The 14861-nt window shown below is 39.6% G+C and overlaps 1 protein-coding gene across 1 annotated transcript; it reads right to left on the bottom strand.

Moving 5' to 3' along the window:
* Positions 1-3112: 3112 nt before the first annotated feature.
* Positions 3113-9939, bottom strand: LOC109216492 (tRNA (guanine(37)-N1)-methyltransferase 1). The gene is made up of 9 exons (XM_019380654.1): positions 8932-9939; positions 8000-8098; positions 7501-7620; positions 7232-7398; positions 7069-7139; positions 6339-6481; positions 4744-4855; positions 3493-3605; positions 3113-3391 (listed from the first exon to the last, which is right to left on the bottom strand). The coding sequence occupies exons 1-9, from the start codon at positions 9772-9774 to the stop codon at positions 3263-3265; spliced, it is 1797 nt and encodes a 598-aa protein (XP_019236199.1). The 5' UTR covers positions 9775-9939; the 3' UTR covers positions 3113-3262.
* Between the last annotated feature and the right edge of the window lie 4922 nt (positions 9940-14861).

The following is a 14861-nucleotide window of genomic DNA, read 5'->3' on the forward strand; positions in this document are numbered from 1 at the left end:
ATTCGTAGATAGTATTCAAACGGTGATCAAGCAATCAAATAATTAAGTGCAGGATTGAATAAATAAACCAATATGATAAACTAAGAAATCAAAATCAATATCCGAATAACAATAGTCATGAAAGAACCACAACCCTAGAACGTGAAGTTTAGCTCCACATAGACATGGTAACCAAACAACAAATCATACAAAGAAACATAAAAATTACTAAGTTTGATGGAAGAAAGATGGAACTTGATGAATTCCGGCCTTCATGGCTGCTCTGTGCTTGTGTTTTCCTCTCAAAAACGTCCTTCCCCCTCTAAAATAGGTTTAGGTTGGCTTTTATATGAGTTGGGGGCGTCTTGGAGTGAAAATAACCGAGTCCAAGTCAGAATAGGACACTTTCACGTTCCGAGCATCCAGGACAGCGTGGGGCGCTGGCCCTGGCGCTCAAAATATTGGCCTACTGGAAACTGCGCCACAGCCAGCGCCTCACGCTGGCTGTGGCCCTCAAAATTGACTTTTTGCCTTTTTGCTCCGATTTCGCTCCAATTCGCGCCCTTTTGTCCCAAATTTCATCCGAATGATTCCTACACATATAAATACCATAATTTAGCACAAATCATTATATTAAACATCTCAAATCATCAAAACAAGAGCAAAATGCGAGGCGATATATATCAAAATATACATACTTTAAGCCGATTATCACCTTCCTCCTAAGAAGCATCTTACATAAACCCGAGCTGTCGGGTAGATTGGCCAAGTGGGCCATCGAATTAAGCGAGCACGATATAACGTATCAGCCGCGAACAGCGATAAAGTCGCAAGTACTCGCCGACTTCATCGCCGACTTCAGCGCCAAAATATTACCTGAGGCCGAGCAGGATGCCGCCCGTACCTCTCCCAAGTTACCCGACCTATGGGTCCTGTACACCGATGGTGCCTCCAACGCGGCAGGATCTAGACTGGGACTCGAGGTCCCAACAGGCGAAGTCATGCACCAGTCCATACGGTATCCCGACATAACTAACAATGAGGTTGAGTATGAGGCCGTAATTGCAGGACTGAAAGTAGCTCTCAAGTATCCTCCGATGTGACTCACAACTCGTCGGCAACCAAGTCACAGGGACTTTCCAAATAAAAGAACAAAGGCTACAAAACTATCAGGCAGAAATTCATAAGCTACTGCCCGAGTTCGACGAGTGCCAACTCGACCAGATACCCCGAGCACAAAACATCGAAGCGGACGGCCTTGCCAAATTAGCAGCGGCCACCAAGAACATAAGCGGAAAAGAAAGCGTGGTCACCCTCCTTCATTCGTCGATAGACCAAATTGAGGTACGCACTATAAACTTGACTTGGGATTAGCGCAATCGTATTATGTCATATTTACAAGATGGAGTGCTCCCACCCGACAAAAAAGAAGCCAAGAAGCTTCGAATGCAGGCGGCCCGATACAGCATCATCAACCATGAGCTATACAAAAGAACGTTTGGCGGTCCCTTGGCGAAGTGCCTAGGACCAAACCAAACTAGGTGCATCCTCGAAGAAGTACACGAAGGCCACTGTGGAGCACATACAGGTAATCGATCTCTCGTTAGATGCCTCATACGGACAGGCTATTACTGGCCCACCATGAAAAAGGAAGTCGCCGACATCGTTAGAAAGTGTGAACAATGCCAAAAATACGCTCCAATGATACACCAGGCGGGCGAGCACCTCCACTCCGTCATATCGCCTTGGCCATTCATCAAATGGGGAATGGACATCGTCGGACCCCTTCGAGGGGAACGAGGTAATATACGATTTCTTTTGGTTTTTACCAACTATTTCTCCAGGTGGATAGAAGCAGGAGCATTCGCCCAAATACGCGAACAGGAAGTTATCACATTCATATGGAGGAACATCATATGCCGCTTCGGCATCCCAAGAGGACGACCTCAATAAGCGGAGGGACTAACTGTATGGGTCAAAATTAGGTCTAGTTTAGCGAATGCAGACGGACGAGCTGAGGACGAGGCCGAAACCAAGCACGGTCAGTGGCGAGGAGTCGCTCAAAAGGGGAGACCAGTGCCGAGGTCGAGTGGAGAGCAAACGGCTGCAATTGTTAGAATATTCCTAGGATTGTGAATAGGAATATTCTGTTGAATATTCCCCCACATTGTACTTTTCTAGGATTTTTCTAGGGATATCCCTTATAAATAGGAAGAGAGAGGAAACAAAGGGGGATCCGGAACCTTTATGAAAGAACATCTTGTAAAGAGTTGACCAAGAAGAATATACAAAAAACTCGTCTTGTCTCCTTTGTTTGATTTCATCACATAATATTCCTCTTTAATTCATAAGATCCAAGAACACATAGTCCACTTCCATTGTATGCTGTCACACGTTGTAGTCAGAGGAAGGAATCATCCACCCCATCCAACATTTGGGTAACAAAGCTCTTATTATTACATTAAATGCCATTTATCACATTTATTGCATGTTTTCATTCTCATATTTATTATTAGTCATTGAGCATTAACTCGACATTTGTTGACTTGAATACGGTCCCATACCGTCCAAATTGTTTAATTTCGAATCTGAAATTTATTACTTTTAACTCGAATTCACCCCTTGTCTATTTATTAAATTGATTTAACTGAAAGGGCTTAAACTTTTTGGTCAAATATTACCATTGCCTCTAACTTTCTGTTTCCTGCGTGAAGCCTTCTCTACTTACAGCAAAAAGATGATCACGTAGGTAGATATCAACAGACCTTTCTCTGGTCTTCACCTTTTCCTTTCTTGTTTTCTCTCGCTTCCCATGTTGTTAACATGAACGTCACATTATGTATAATTTTAATGTATTATTCATGAGTTTTCGAATATCAAATTCTGTTTTCTATTTTAGAAATAACAATTTCATGGGGCTAATGTAATGTCCTGCGTCCCTCACCGGTCAACATAAACTTCAATTTATTATTCTCAAGGCAGTTTATTTTTATAGTCAAGCATCCTCGAGAAGCAATAGTACACAAGAAACAAAAGAAAAACAAAAAAAGTAGACTTGCCAAGGGCTTCTGAACTACTAATGCCTAGCCACAAGCAAAGAACTAGGAAGCCTCAAACAGAACACAGAACAAGATACAGGGGAAGTTAGCAAGGCTTTCTCATTAAAATTTTGCTCCTATATATGCTTTTGATAAATAAAAAATTTATCTGGAAAATGAGATGGACTGTCGCATGTAATTGTTGACAAATGGCTCAATTACCCATACAAAATTACTTATAGAGTTCATTTAGAAAATGCCACTGTCTCAGGTAGAACAAATGATGCACACAGCATCCATTTTCCTGGTGCAACAAGGCGAACCTTGCGCATCTCTACCTCAAAAGCCACCTCAGATAGTGCAATCCTGATTTGCTGTTCAAGTATGAAGAAGAAAAATTCAGCATTCCATCAGTAATACATGGCCTAGAAAAGTGGTCAGATGAAAAGTAATAGCGAACAGGCTAACAACAGACCTCATGAAAGTCAAATTCAGGATCCTGAGCTTTTGAAAACCCATAAACATGGATCCTTGGCAAGGTAAATCGCGTACCCTTGTTCCTCTTTCCGAAAATTCCTCTAAATGAATCTGCAAACATGAGAAAAGCATTTATGTATTGGCTATATGTCTAGATAAATGGGATGGAAGGCCTGTTTTTTCTGGGGGGGCACCGCATCTCCTTCATTGAACTGGAAAAAGAATGTAATGCAGCACATTGCCTTCTGAGAAAAATCTCGAAGTGCTGTCATGCCGCATCATACACATCAAATATGGGAGTAAATGAACTCATAAAGGCAACAATATTAGTGACGAGAAATGCTATTGACATTGTTGCACAGTAGAAATACTCAAAAAAGAATTATCCATCGGATAATCCATAGAATCATGTGTCTTGCAATTGTGAAATGTCATAGTAGATCTACTCCAACACTAAATTGGAAACGGGGTGTCTTTCCCCATCAAACTATTGCCTAACAAGCATGTTAGTGCACATTAATGGAACTAAGGGAAAAGGATACAAAAGGATGCAATATAATTGTATCAATAAATTCAAGAAAATCCCAAGCCTCTCTCGTGCTCTGCATAAGCTTTTTCGATGCCCCCAGAAGCTTGGTTATCAATAATTTTCAAAACGCAAGCTTCACATGCTTCATTATTGCAACAATTACTGTCAATACTATTCTACGGTCCAACTACACCGTCACATGCAAGTTAGCATCGACAAAAAGTAACAATTCTTCTTTCAATGAAAAGCTTTCTGAAGTCATAGGTCCAACCAAGAAAACGGATAACTGAGACCAACAATGCTGGCTCTAACCACAGAGTAATAGGAGACATCAAACCTTCAAAAAATCCACTAGCAGGATACTTCCTCAGTAAATGAAAAGAAGTTCAGAATATTTTACATGCTAAAAAGCAACTTAAATGAGAAGAAAGGAAAAGAAACGCTGGATTACATCATTCCTGGAGGTCAGGAAGACAGGAACTGAGCCACCAGGAGCCTATCCAAGTGCTCAATCAACAAGAAGTGCAATTGAAATATCAAAAAGTCATATTCTCAATCAGACAACTATGGAACTGGACCCAGGATATTTGCATTTACAGTAAGAATAAATTAAATAAACTTGAAGCAGAGGGCACATTTCCTCAACTCCCAATTGAAAATTTAATGGAACCAACGACTATCAAACTTTAAGGTTGAGTACATTACAGAAAGACAGCGTACCAAGAAACTCTGCAGCATCATTTGGCAAATTCATTACTACTTGAGTAATTGCCCGAGTTTTTTCACTCGCAAAAATACTGTCAATGAACCTCCTCCCATCCATGTTAAAAATCTACAAGATAAATGAAATCACTAAGCTGTGACACCATATATCACTGGATAAATGAATTCAAGAAACCAAAAGTTGAATCTAAATGATGAAGACACCTGCAAGATCAACACTGTAAATAAGTGAACTCGTCTTGGAGAAGAACCTTTTCAGTTCCAATGATTATTTGGTTTTTGGTGATAGCATTGCCTCATAAATAATAAGTTCAAGTGTAACACTAAGAAGACCTAAGGCCTCATTTGTTTGCACTTGATGGAGGTCTGAATCTTAATCATTCAGATCTCAGACACTAAGTGCGCTTGTTTTTAAAGTCTGAATCTTAATTATTCAGATCTTAATCGTTAAGTATGTTTGTTTTTTTAACTTCACAACCACTTAATGGGTCTGAATAGGTCTGAATAGGTCTATATGATTAAGATCTATAACAGAGACTTCATTTCATTAAGATTCTATCATCCAGCCACCGCCTAACATTATCAACTACTACCATGCCACCCACCATCATCCTCAATCATAGCCGTCACCATTGTCGACTACCACCACCCACCATCCCTACCACTCCCACCACCATCATTCTCAACGACAACCAACACTCATCCACCTCAACTAACCACCACATCACCATCAACAACCATAAGTGGCACTGCCCATCATTATAAACTACCACCACCCGCCACATCTTCCTCAATCACAACTACCACCATCACCCGCCCATTATTAACTATCACCACCCACGACCACCATCCTCAATCATAATAGCTACCACTACCAATCACCACTAGCTACTACCCTAAACTACCACCATCAACCAAATCTACCACCAACCATCGCTTTTAGTCGGCATTCACAAGCACTAACGTTAGCATCACCACCAGCAACTATCATATTTTAAAAAACTATATATTTTATTGATAGAATATTAGATTAATTAGTATATATTTGAATTTTATGTTTATTAATTTTCAAATGAAGGTAAATTTTATACATTCAGATGTTAAAAATCAAACAGTCTTAATCACTTAGTATTCAGATCTTAATACACATCTTAACATTCAGATATGTATTCAGATTCAGATATCTTAATCTTAATACACATCTTGATATTCAGACGTGTATTCAGCTTCAGACGTCTTAATCATAAAAAAACAAATGAGGCCTAAAGGTACTCCATCATAACCAAAGAAGTAGCATGAGCAAAGAGACCCACTTTTAATTTATTTTCCTCATTTATTTGTCAATCAAGACCACCAAAAAAGTCAGATGACTCAGTGCGTACACCAGATCTGAAATTCTTCCATAAATTAGGTTTTCTGTTTTGAATGGAAAAATATATTCTTTTAAATAAAAAATTTAAACAAAAAAAGAAATTAGAATTTGGTGTTATATATATATATATATATATATATAGATCCTATGCGTCTGACAGAACTCAGAGGTTAGTGACATACAACATAAAAATATAACTTGTATGTGGATGAATTTGTACCTCAATCTTCCTCTCGAGTTTGTTACGAACACAGTTTCTTTCTAGATATTCAACAGCAGAAGGGTTCAAATCATTAGCGTATACATATTTGACCTTCTTTGCAGCGGATATTGCAATGGGACCAATCCCAGCAAAAACATCACCTGAGATTTATCAATTGGCAAAAAAGAGAGATCGCCAGAACATAAAACAAGTTAGAAGAGGCACCACATAGAGACTAATTCAGATAATAAGCAAACGGCAAACTTATCAATGTGGAGCGACCACTTCGTTGCCGTTTGTTTGGGTACTATCTAACTAGTGTCAATTTCTTCGACTAAATCGACGACAATGTGCTCAATTTCAAAGGTGCATATCCATTCTACCATACTTTTGATATTATAGAATTTGACGAGAACATTTTATGATTTCTTTTCATTTCATAGTTCCAAGGTGCCAACTACTAATAAATACTAGAATCGTGGCCATCGATGTGTGTGCATATAATTCAAATCATTTCTAATTGTTCTGTCACATACATATCGCTAAAATTCAAGAAAAAATTCAAGCAGACTAATTCTTTTAGGACTTTTAATTGAAAACTACCGACACCATCATGGACTAAACAGTGCGAGAGTGTAGTGGAAAGGCCACGAAAAAAATTCAAAATAAACAAATCTAAGTGCAATTGTAGAGAAACCACCAAGTCTGGAATTCAAATATGCATGTAAGAGTGCTCAAGAGAACTTACAGACAACATCATCATGGGTGAAGCAACTAAGAAGCCTCTGTCTTTCAGTTGCCAGCCTAGAATTCCAATATCTACCAGCAAATGACAAAATTTATAGGAAAATATCAGATTCTGGAAACAATAAATTTTCATCTTTAACTTATTCTTATTCGCTTAGACTCACACTGTTGCTAAATCAACATCAAAATAGAGTCCATTCTCGACTACAGTGGTTACGAGAGAATGGTTTCCTGCCAAAACTTCTAGCTGCATTGTTCTATAGTCATTGTGAATGGCATCAATTTTATTGGCAACTGTTTGTATCTTCGGCTTGTTCTTGTCCAAAACTACCTGGTAAAAGATAATCCAAAGAAGGGAAGGGGGATAGCGGCCAATGAATTATTGAGAAATAAGGTACCAAAAAAATGTGGTAGATATGCAGAAATCAGGTACCTTTGCGATAAGTTTCTTGTACGGGAGATGTTCATCTCTCAAGTTTAGATGGGCAATATGCCCAACAGTCTCAAAAGCTGAAGGAACAATCATGCCTTGTGGAAGCAAGACCTCTAAGACCTGCAAGGTGCACATTCCTCATTTATGTAAGATGTAACAGCAACTTGTGCAAATTCATGATAGTTTCAATCATATTAAAGACTTCCCACGCCCCAAAAGAAATAGGAATAAAACAAATGCATCAGGGCCTTCAATCCCACCCAATTATACATGAAGGCTCTGGTTATGATATTTTCAAGTTTGGTAAATTACGAGACACCCGTTGATACCCATGAACCTCACATAACCCACACACGAGATGCTATACACTTGATTGGCTAAAATGGCTAAACGGTGTACAAAAATATCTGTCCTTTTTTTTAATATTATATCCATCCTAGAAAAGTAATATTAATAGTAAAAAATATGGCAGATGGTCAAGAATATCTAAGGGACATACCTCATTCATTTGCCAATAATTGTAAAATAATGTCAACTTGCATCTGACAATTTCAAAACTTAATCTTGTACTTTCCTCATTGTGTTCTTTGAGGACTGCCTGCAAATAGTTCAAATTCGTAAGAGAGGAGCTATTAACCTACATAAATATGCAAAAAGTTGATTCTAAGCTTTTAACTACTACTTTGAATCAGTAAAACAAGCATTCTATAACCACCACATCCCCCTTGGCCACTATCAAATGACTTCTCCAAATGATTTAAATACATGTTGGCGCATCACAGACTTCAAAATTAAGATTAAGATGAGTTATCCTGAAAACAAATGCTCTTCAATGATTTGTTCAGACAAATGTAAAAACTACATGATACTCATACCCTCCAACTATCTAATTCTATTCACTACTATGGAGGAAAGAGTGTATCAATGATGACAAAAGGGAGAAAGTATATTAATGTACAATACAGTCTTGATATGTATTATATCAACAATAGACCAACTATGTTTTAAGTCCCAATCGTTCCATTCTTGTCTCTTAGACAAAAGCTCAAAACAAACAACATAACATACTTCACCATTTGCAACCATGAACAAAATAGGTGCCTGACAACAAACCACATTAGGCAAGATGTTTTTCAAAAAAATCAGCCTGCCACTCTACTCTTCTCTACCTAAATAAGAGACTTGGTTTACCAGCTAGGATACGAACTCCTGAGTTGTGGTGTGTATACAACACATACGCTGCTGCACTATTTTATTTGCGGAACCAAAAGCTCTAAAGCCTCAACATACATAAAGGGAACAATTTAATTCAAGGTAAAATTTAGCAAAAACACTCCATGTTTCAATTCCAAGTACCAAGAAGACATCACTCATGAAACTCAAGCATATACATCTCAAAAAATACCATAGTGCTAAACAAAAAACGGAAACCTTAATGGCCTCAGGCAATTCCTCTATCCTCTTGTTTGCGTACCTCTCATCCAACAGCAATAACCTCGTCGATCCACTCCATTTTCTTCTTCTAATAAAATCATCTCCCAATAAACCACTCAAATCCTCATCTCCACTCCCCTCCTCTTCAACCACCTCCACCAATGCCATCTCATTTCTCCCTAACCCTTTCCGCTGTCTTCCACTTTCCTCCTTTTCCTCTCTCTTCTTCTTACTCTTCTTTGGCCGCGATAACTTGGCCAAATTCTGAAACTTCACATATCCTGTCGAATTGAAAGTTCTGGCAAGTTTATCTCTGTACAACACCGAACACATTTTCTCCCCATCTCCTTCAGCCTTTCCATAAATTCTTCGTTCCAATGCGGTTAGGGTTTCAGTATCATTATTGTTTCCTATAAATTCTTTTAATTCGTCATCAATATCGTCACCGGGAACCCTTGCAATGTTACGAATGCGCGGCCAATTTAAGAGGTGGCCCCGTAATTTGCTTTCAAGGGAGAAACAGTGTTCTGAAGGGACACGTAAAGCGGTTATATCGAAAACTCGAGTGAAATTGTCTTCGTCGAAGTTATCAGTGTTTTGGTGTACTTTGTGGCCTTTGTAAAGGGAAGGGCCATAGGAATGGGGCTGAAATAGTGTTGAAGACGACGTTGCGGCGGCGGCGGTGGTGGTGGAGAAGAGGGAAGGAGTGAGAGGTTTGGGGAAAAAGCTGTAAGTGAAATGGAGAGAAGAAGTTGAGGAAACAATGATTTTGTTGAGTATAATGGCGGAGGGCAATGGGTAGAGAGCCATCAATTGAATTTGCCGTGGTAACACATACATACAGTGTAGTGTTGGAAAGGACTATATATTGGTTAGAAATTTTCTCTGGGAAGGTGATAATTGTGTGATAACGGAGAAAGATACAGCTTGGTCGCCGGAAATGGAGAGTACCAGAGCAACACTGAGCAAGGAGCTTTTGCATAACAGATGTAAGGCCCCGTTTAATTTTTTCCTCTTTTTAAAAAAAAAATGTTTGTCCACGAAATTTTAGAAATTTTTTGAAAATTAACTTTTTTTTTCCGCTCACAAAAGTGTAATATATTTTCAAGTAAATGCATGTTCAAACATAATTTCAATTTTTAAATATTATTTTTTAACTTAACTTCAAATGTACTTTTTTAAAAAATTATAATTTTTATGTCCAAACGCCTACTTAATTTTTCCAAAAAAAATTTCGAACTCAGATTTTCTGATCTTCCAAAAATTTCACAAACTGTTTCTATCATCATAAAATCAAAGACATTTGTTTGTCATAAGGCAATTCAATTCATTTTTTTTCCTGTATAAGAGATAAGTACATATTTGAAACTTATACTCCCAAAATATGTGTTTTAAATTCAAATTATGTATTTCAAGTTCGAAGTTGAAATCTAATAGCCCATATTTTAAAACAGCCAAATGCTATGCTTATTGTCACGACCCTAAAACCCGACCCGTCGTGATGGCACCTATCGTGAAACTAGACCAGCCTCAACTCAACAATCAATACGATAATAACAAGTTTGAAAATATTTATGGAAGCTTTTAACAGTTAAAGAACTATTTGAAACATAAGAAATTCCAAGAATAAATACAATCCAGCCCAAAACCGAGGTGTCACTGAGTACATGAGCGTCTAAGGAACATACATAGTCTACTATAATGTCTAAGGGAGCAACTGAAATACAATAGGTAGGTAAGGTGGAGAGCCAAGGCCTGCGAATGCCATGCAGGTACCTCAATAATCTTCTAAGTCAGAAGCCTCGATCAAACATCCGCCACTGGATCCAAAGTGCCTGAATCTGCACACGAGGTGCAGGGGGTAACGTGAGTACACCAACTCAGTAAGTAACAAGTCCAACCTTTGGACTGATAGGTAGTGACGAACTCAACCTCCTCACGGAATAACAGAAATAATGTACAGAAACGTAGGCATGCTTTCAGTTAAATAAACAGCTCGAACAGTAAAACAGAGCAAGTATGAACAAGGTAAATGAGTGTAACTCTGCTACATCTACATGTCAATGCACATGCTGTATGGAAATGCACCATGCTGAGTGCCTCATGTGCCCACAACCTCAAATGTTCTTCCACTCAGTACTGTATATGGCTCATACGGCCCAGGGAAGATACATCTCTGATAGCAATCACTCAGTACTGAGGAAGGCCATTCCAGCCTACGGAGAAGATCCATCTCCAGATAATATCAATAACAAACTCACAACCACTCGGTACTGTATATGGCTCACAAGGCCCAGGGAAGATCCATCCCGGAATATATACACATCACCGACAACAGTCATCCAGTACCGAGGAAGGCCATCCCAGCCTATGGAGAAGATCCATCTCCAAATATAAATGTTTCGGACAAGATCCATGTCCAAGGAAGATCCATCCCTCAATATCTTCAACTGCGCTCACTGGGGGTGTAAAGACTCCGGAGGGGCTTCTCTCATTAGCCCAAGCGCTATAACAAAGCCAACGAAGGCTTTTTCAATATCTCGCTGCGGCGTGCAGCCCGATCCCATACTGTCACTCAATATCAGGCTCTCGACCTCACTCAGTCATCACTCTCCAGTCTCACACACAAAGGCTCAAAATGTCATGACTCTAGCCCGAACAATGCTATGATGTGTCAAATAACAATAGTCGAGACTGAGGCATGATATAATATGCATGAACAGGACTAAGTACAGAATATCAATGAAGCTAATGCTATGACAGCAAGAAACGACCTCTCGGGTCTCAACAGTATTGGCATGAAGCCTTAACACGATAATTAGCATGATTTGCAGCTCATTAACTTAATCACATAATTACAACACAGATATCAGCAAGAAAGAGTCACTAAGCGGTGCCATGGAATGATCTAGGCTGCAATTCTCGCGGTGCACGCCCACAAGCCCATCACTTGGCATTTGCATCACCTTAATAGTAATCATAGAACACATAGTTCGAGGTTTCGAACCCTCAGAACCAAGTTTGGAAGCATTACTTACCTCAAGCCAAGCCAAAACTCTAGCCCGCGATGCCCTTGCCTCTCGATTCGGCCTCCAAATGCTCCAAATCTAGCCAAAAATAGTACCATACCATCACAATATGCTAAGGGAACAAAGCCCACTCGAAAATAACTAATTTACATCAAAAATCCCGAAATTGGCCAAACCCGCCCCCCGGGCCCACGTCTCGAAATCCGATAAAAATCACAAACTGGAAAACCCATTCGCTCACGAGTCTACCCATATCAAATTCACCAAAATCCGACATCAAATGGCCATCCAAATCCCCAAAATCAACTCTCCAAACCTTCCTCCATTTTTTCCAATTTTCACCCCAAATTCCCAAATTAAATGATAATTATGAGATTTAACCAAATTTGAGTGAAGAACACTTACCCCAATCAATCCTCTGAAAATCCCTTCAAAAATCGCCTCAATCCGAGCTCCATAGCTCCAAAAATGCAAAAATGGCCGAAATCCTCGAAATAGAGTACTTTATAATCTGCCCGGGCATTTACCCTATGCTATCGCGGACAAACTAATGCGATAGTGTAGCACAAAATTTTCCAGCTCTTCTTTTACCCTATGCGATCACTGCCGTTCCCCAGCGATCGCGTAGAACAAATTTTTCCAATAGCCTTCTCCAACTCTTCCGGACAGCCTCTAGTATAATGGTCATAACTTTTTGTACAAAACTCCAAATTACAATTGGTTTAACTTTCTTAAAACTAGACATCAAGGTCTACAACTTTCATTTTTGAATCATCTTCAAATTCCTTATAGATTGTGGGATATAAGCTTCCAAAATCGGGTCAGTGCAGCAGAGATTTTACTCTATGCGATCGCGGGAAGACTTACGCGATCGCATAGCACAACTCCATTTTTTCCAAATTTTCTCTATGCTAACGCGGTCAGATCTATGCTAACGCACTATACACCCCTAAAGCCAAAAACCAGCAACTAGAAATTGCCTAGAAATGGTCCGAAACCACCCGGAAACTCACCCGATGCCTTCGGGACCTCAACCAAACATGCCAACACATCCCATAACATCATTCAAACTTGTTCCAACCTTCGGAACGCTCAAAACAACATCAAAACATCGAATCACCCTCGGATTCAAGCCTAAGAATTCCAAAACTTCTGAATTCCGAATTCGATCAAAAAGTCTATCAAACCTCGTCCGAATGACCTGAAATTTTGCACACACGTCACAAATGACACAACGTACCTACTCCAATTTCCGAAATTCCATTTCAACCCCGATATCAAAATTTCCACTACCGGCCGGAAAATGCCAAATTCTATATTTCGTCAATTCAAGCCTAAATCTACCACATACCTCTAAAATACATTCCGGACGCGCTCCCAAGTCCAAAATCACCTAACGGAGCTAACCAAATCATAAAAATCCAAATTCGAGATCGAATACTAAAAAGTCAAAACTTGGTCAAACCTTTCAAATTTAAAGCTTCAAACTGAGAATTGTTTCTTCCAAATCTATTCTGATTATCCTGAAAACCAAAACCGACGATTTACATAAGTCATAATACAGCACACGGGGCTAGTCATGCCCGAGAACTGGCGAGCGAAATGCAAAAGCTCAAAACAACCGGTCGGTTCGTTACATCCTCCCCCACTTAAACATACGTTCGTCCTCAAATGTGCCCAGAGTTGTTCCGAAAACCATTAAATTGTTGTATAACCTTACCATGCACATACCCGGGGGTGATCTCACGTCACCCCTCATATAGGTCCGATAGCACAACATAACTGAAATTTCACAATCCATTCTAGCCCATAAACCTTAGAACCAAATTTCCACTTCCGAAACCATCTATAAGATCATGACCTCACATCTACTCACCGAATGAATCCGAACACGCTGTACCAAGCCATAACCACAATTCACGATGGAAATTACAAGATATACCATACTACTCGAACACTCATAGCGAAAACTTCAAATCACGGCAACTGCTCAGAACAACCGAATACCGATAATAAACCTCTTATCAAATAAAGCCTCATTCCAACACTTTCGTGCTGCCAACGATGAATGAAACACTCAGAAAATCATAACCATTCTTCAGATAAACTGGTTGTGTAGCTCCCTCTCCTTCAACAAGGACCATAGTAAATTTCTAAGCCGAACATCGATATTACTCTTTCAACATGCTAAAATCAAATCCGATAGTATTCATTCTAGATCTCAATGACCTCATCTCATCCAACACAACTCCTCTAGTGACATGACACATCGATATAATCTCAATTCACAACCTGTGCAACCCGTGCACCAATTAGCAACAGTTCAAATGTTATCAAATCATGAAAAATGACTCAAATGAGAGAGCTGTACCGCAAGCTCACCGGTACCACCACACACAATACTGAGAACCCGTCACACATCGTAGAAACAGAACGCACTAATCTAACCCGAAGGGTCATACCTCCACATAACTTTGCTGCAATGCGCGACCCTATCCAAACACAGGTCTACATGAAACACCTCAAGTCACCACGCTCAAAATCGACAACCACACGCAATTTGATGTCTAGAACCAAAGCAAATAATCATAACCACGGCGAAGCAATTGACATAACATTACACAAACCCGAAAGGACACAACCGATACGCCATCCGCCGAGCAATACCCAATATTCTTCCCGCTCGAATCCCACTAAGAGACCCCAATAAAATCGCACCACATGTGCCTATAACCAATAAATCCTAAAGCCTCGCAACACGGAAAGGTAACTCATAGATCTCCCCAGATCACTAATAAGCTCAATAACAATCGAATAAACACATCCCTCAACAATACAACTCGGAGTCAACCAAGCCGACTCGATGTAGAACACACATCCCTATTGGCCTACCAATGA

This window comes from Nicotiana attenuata, unplaced genomic scaffold, assembly GCF_001879085.1.
Source record: "Nicotiana attenuata strain UT unplaced genomic scaffold, NIATTr2, whole genome shotgun sequence".
NCBI lineage: Eukaryota > Viridiplantae > Streptophyta > Magnoliopsida > Solanales > Solanaceae > Nicotiana > Nicotiana attenuata.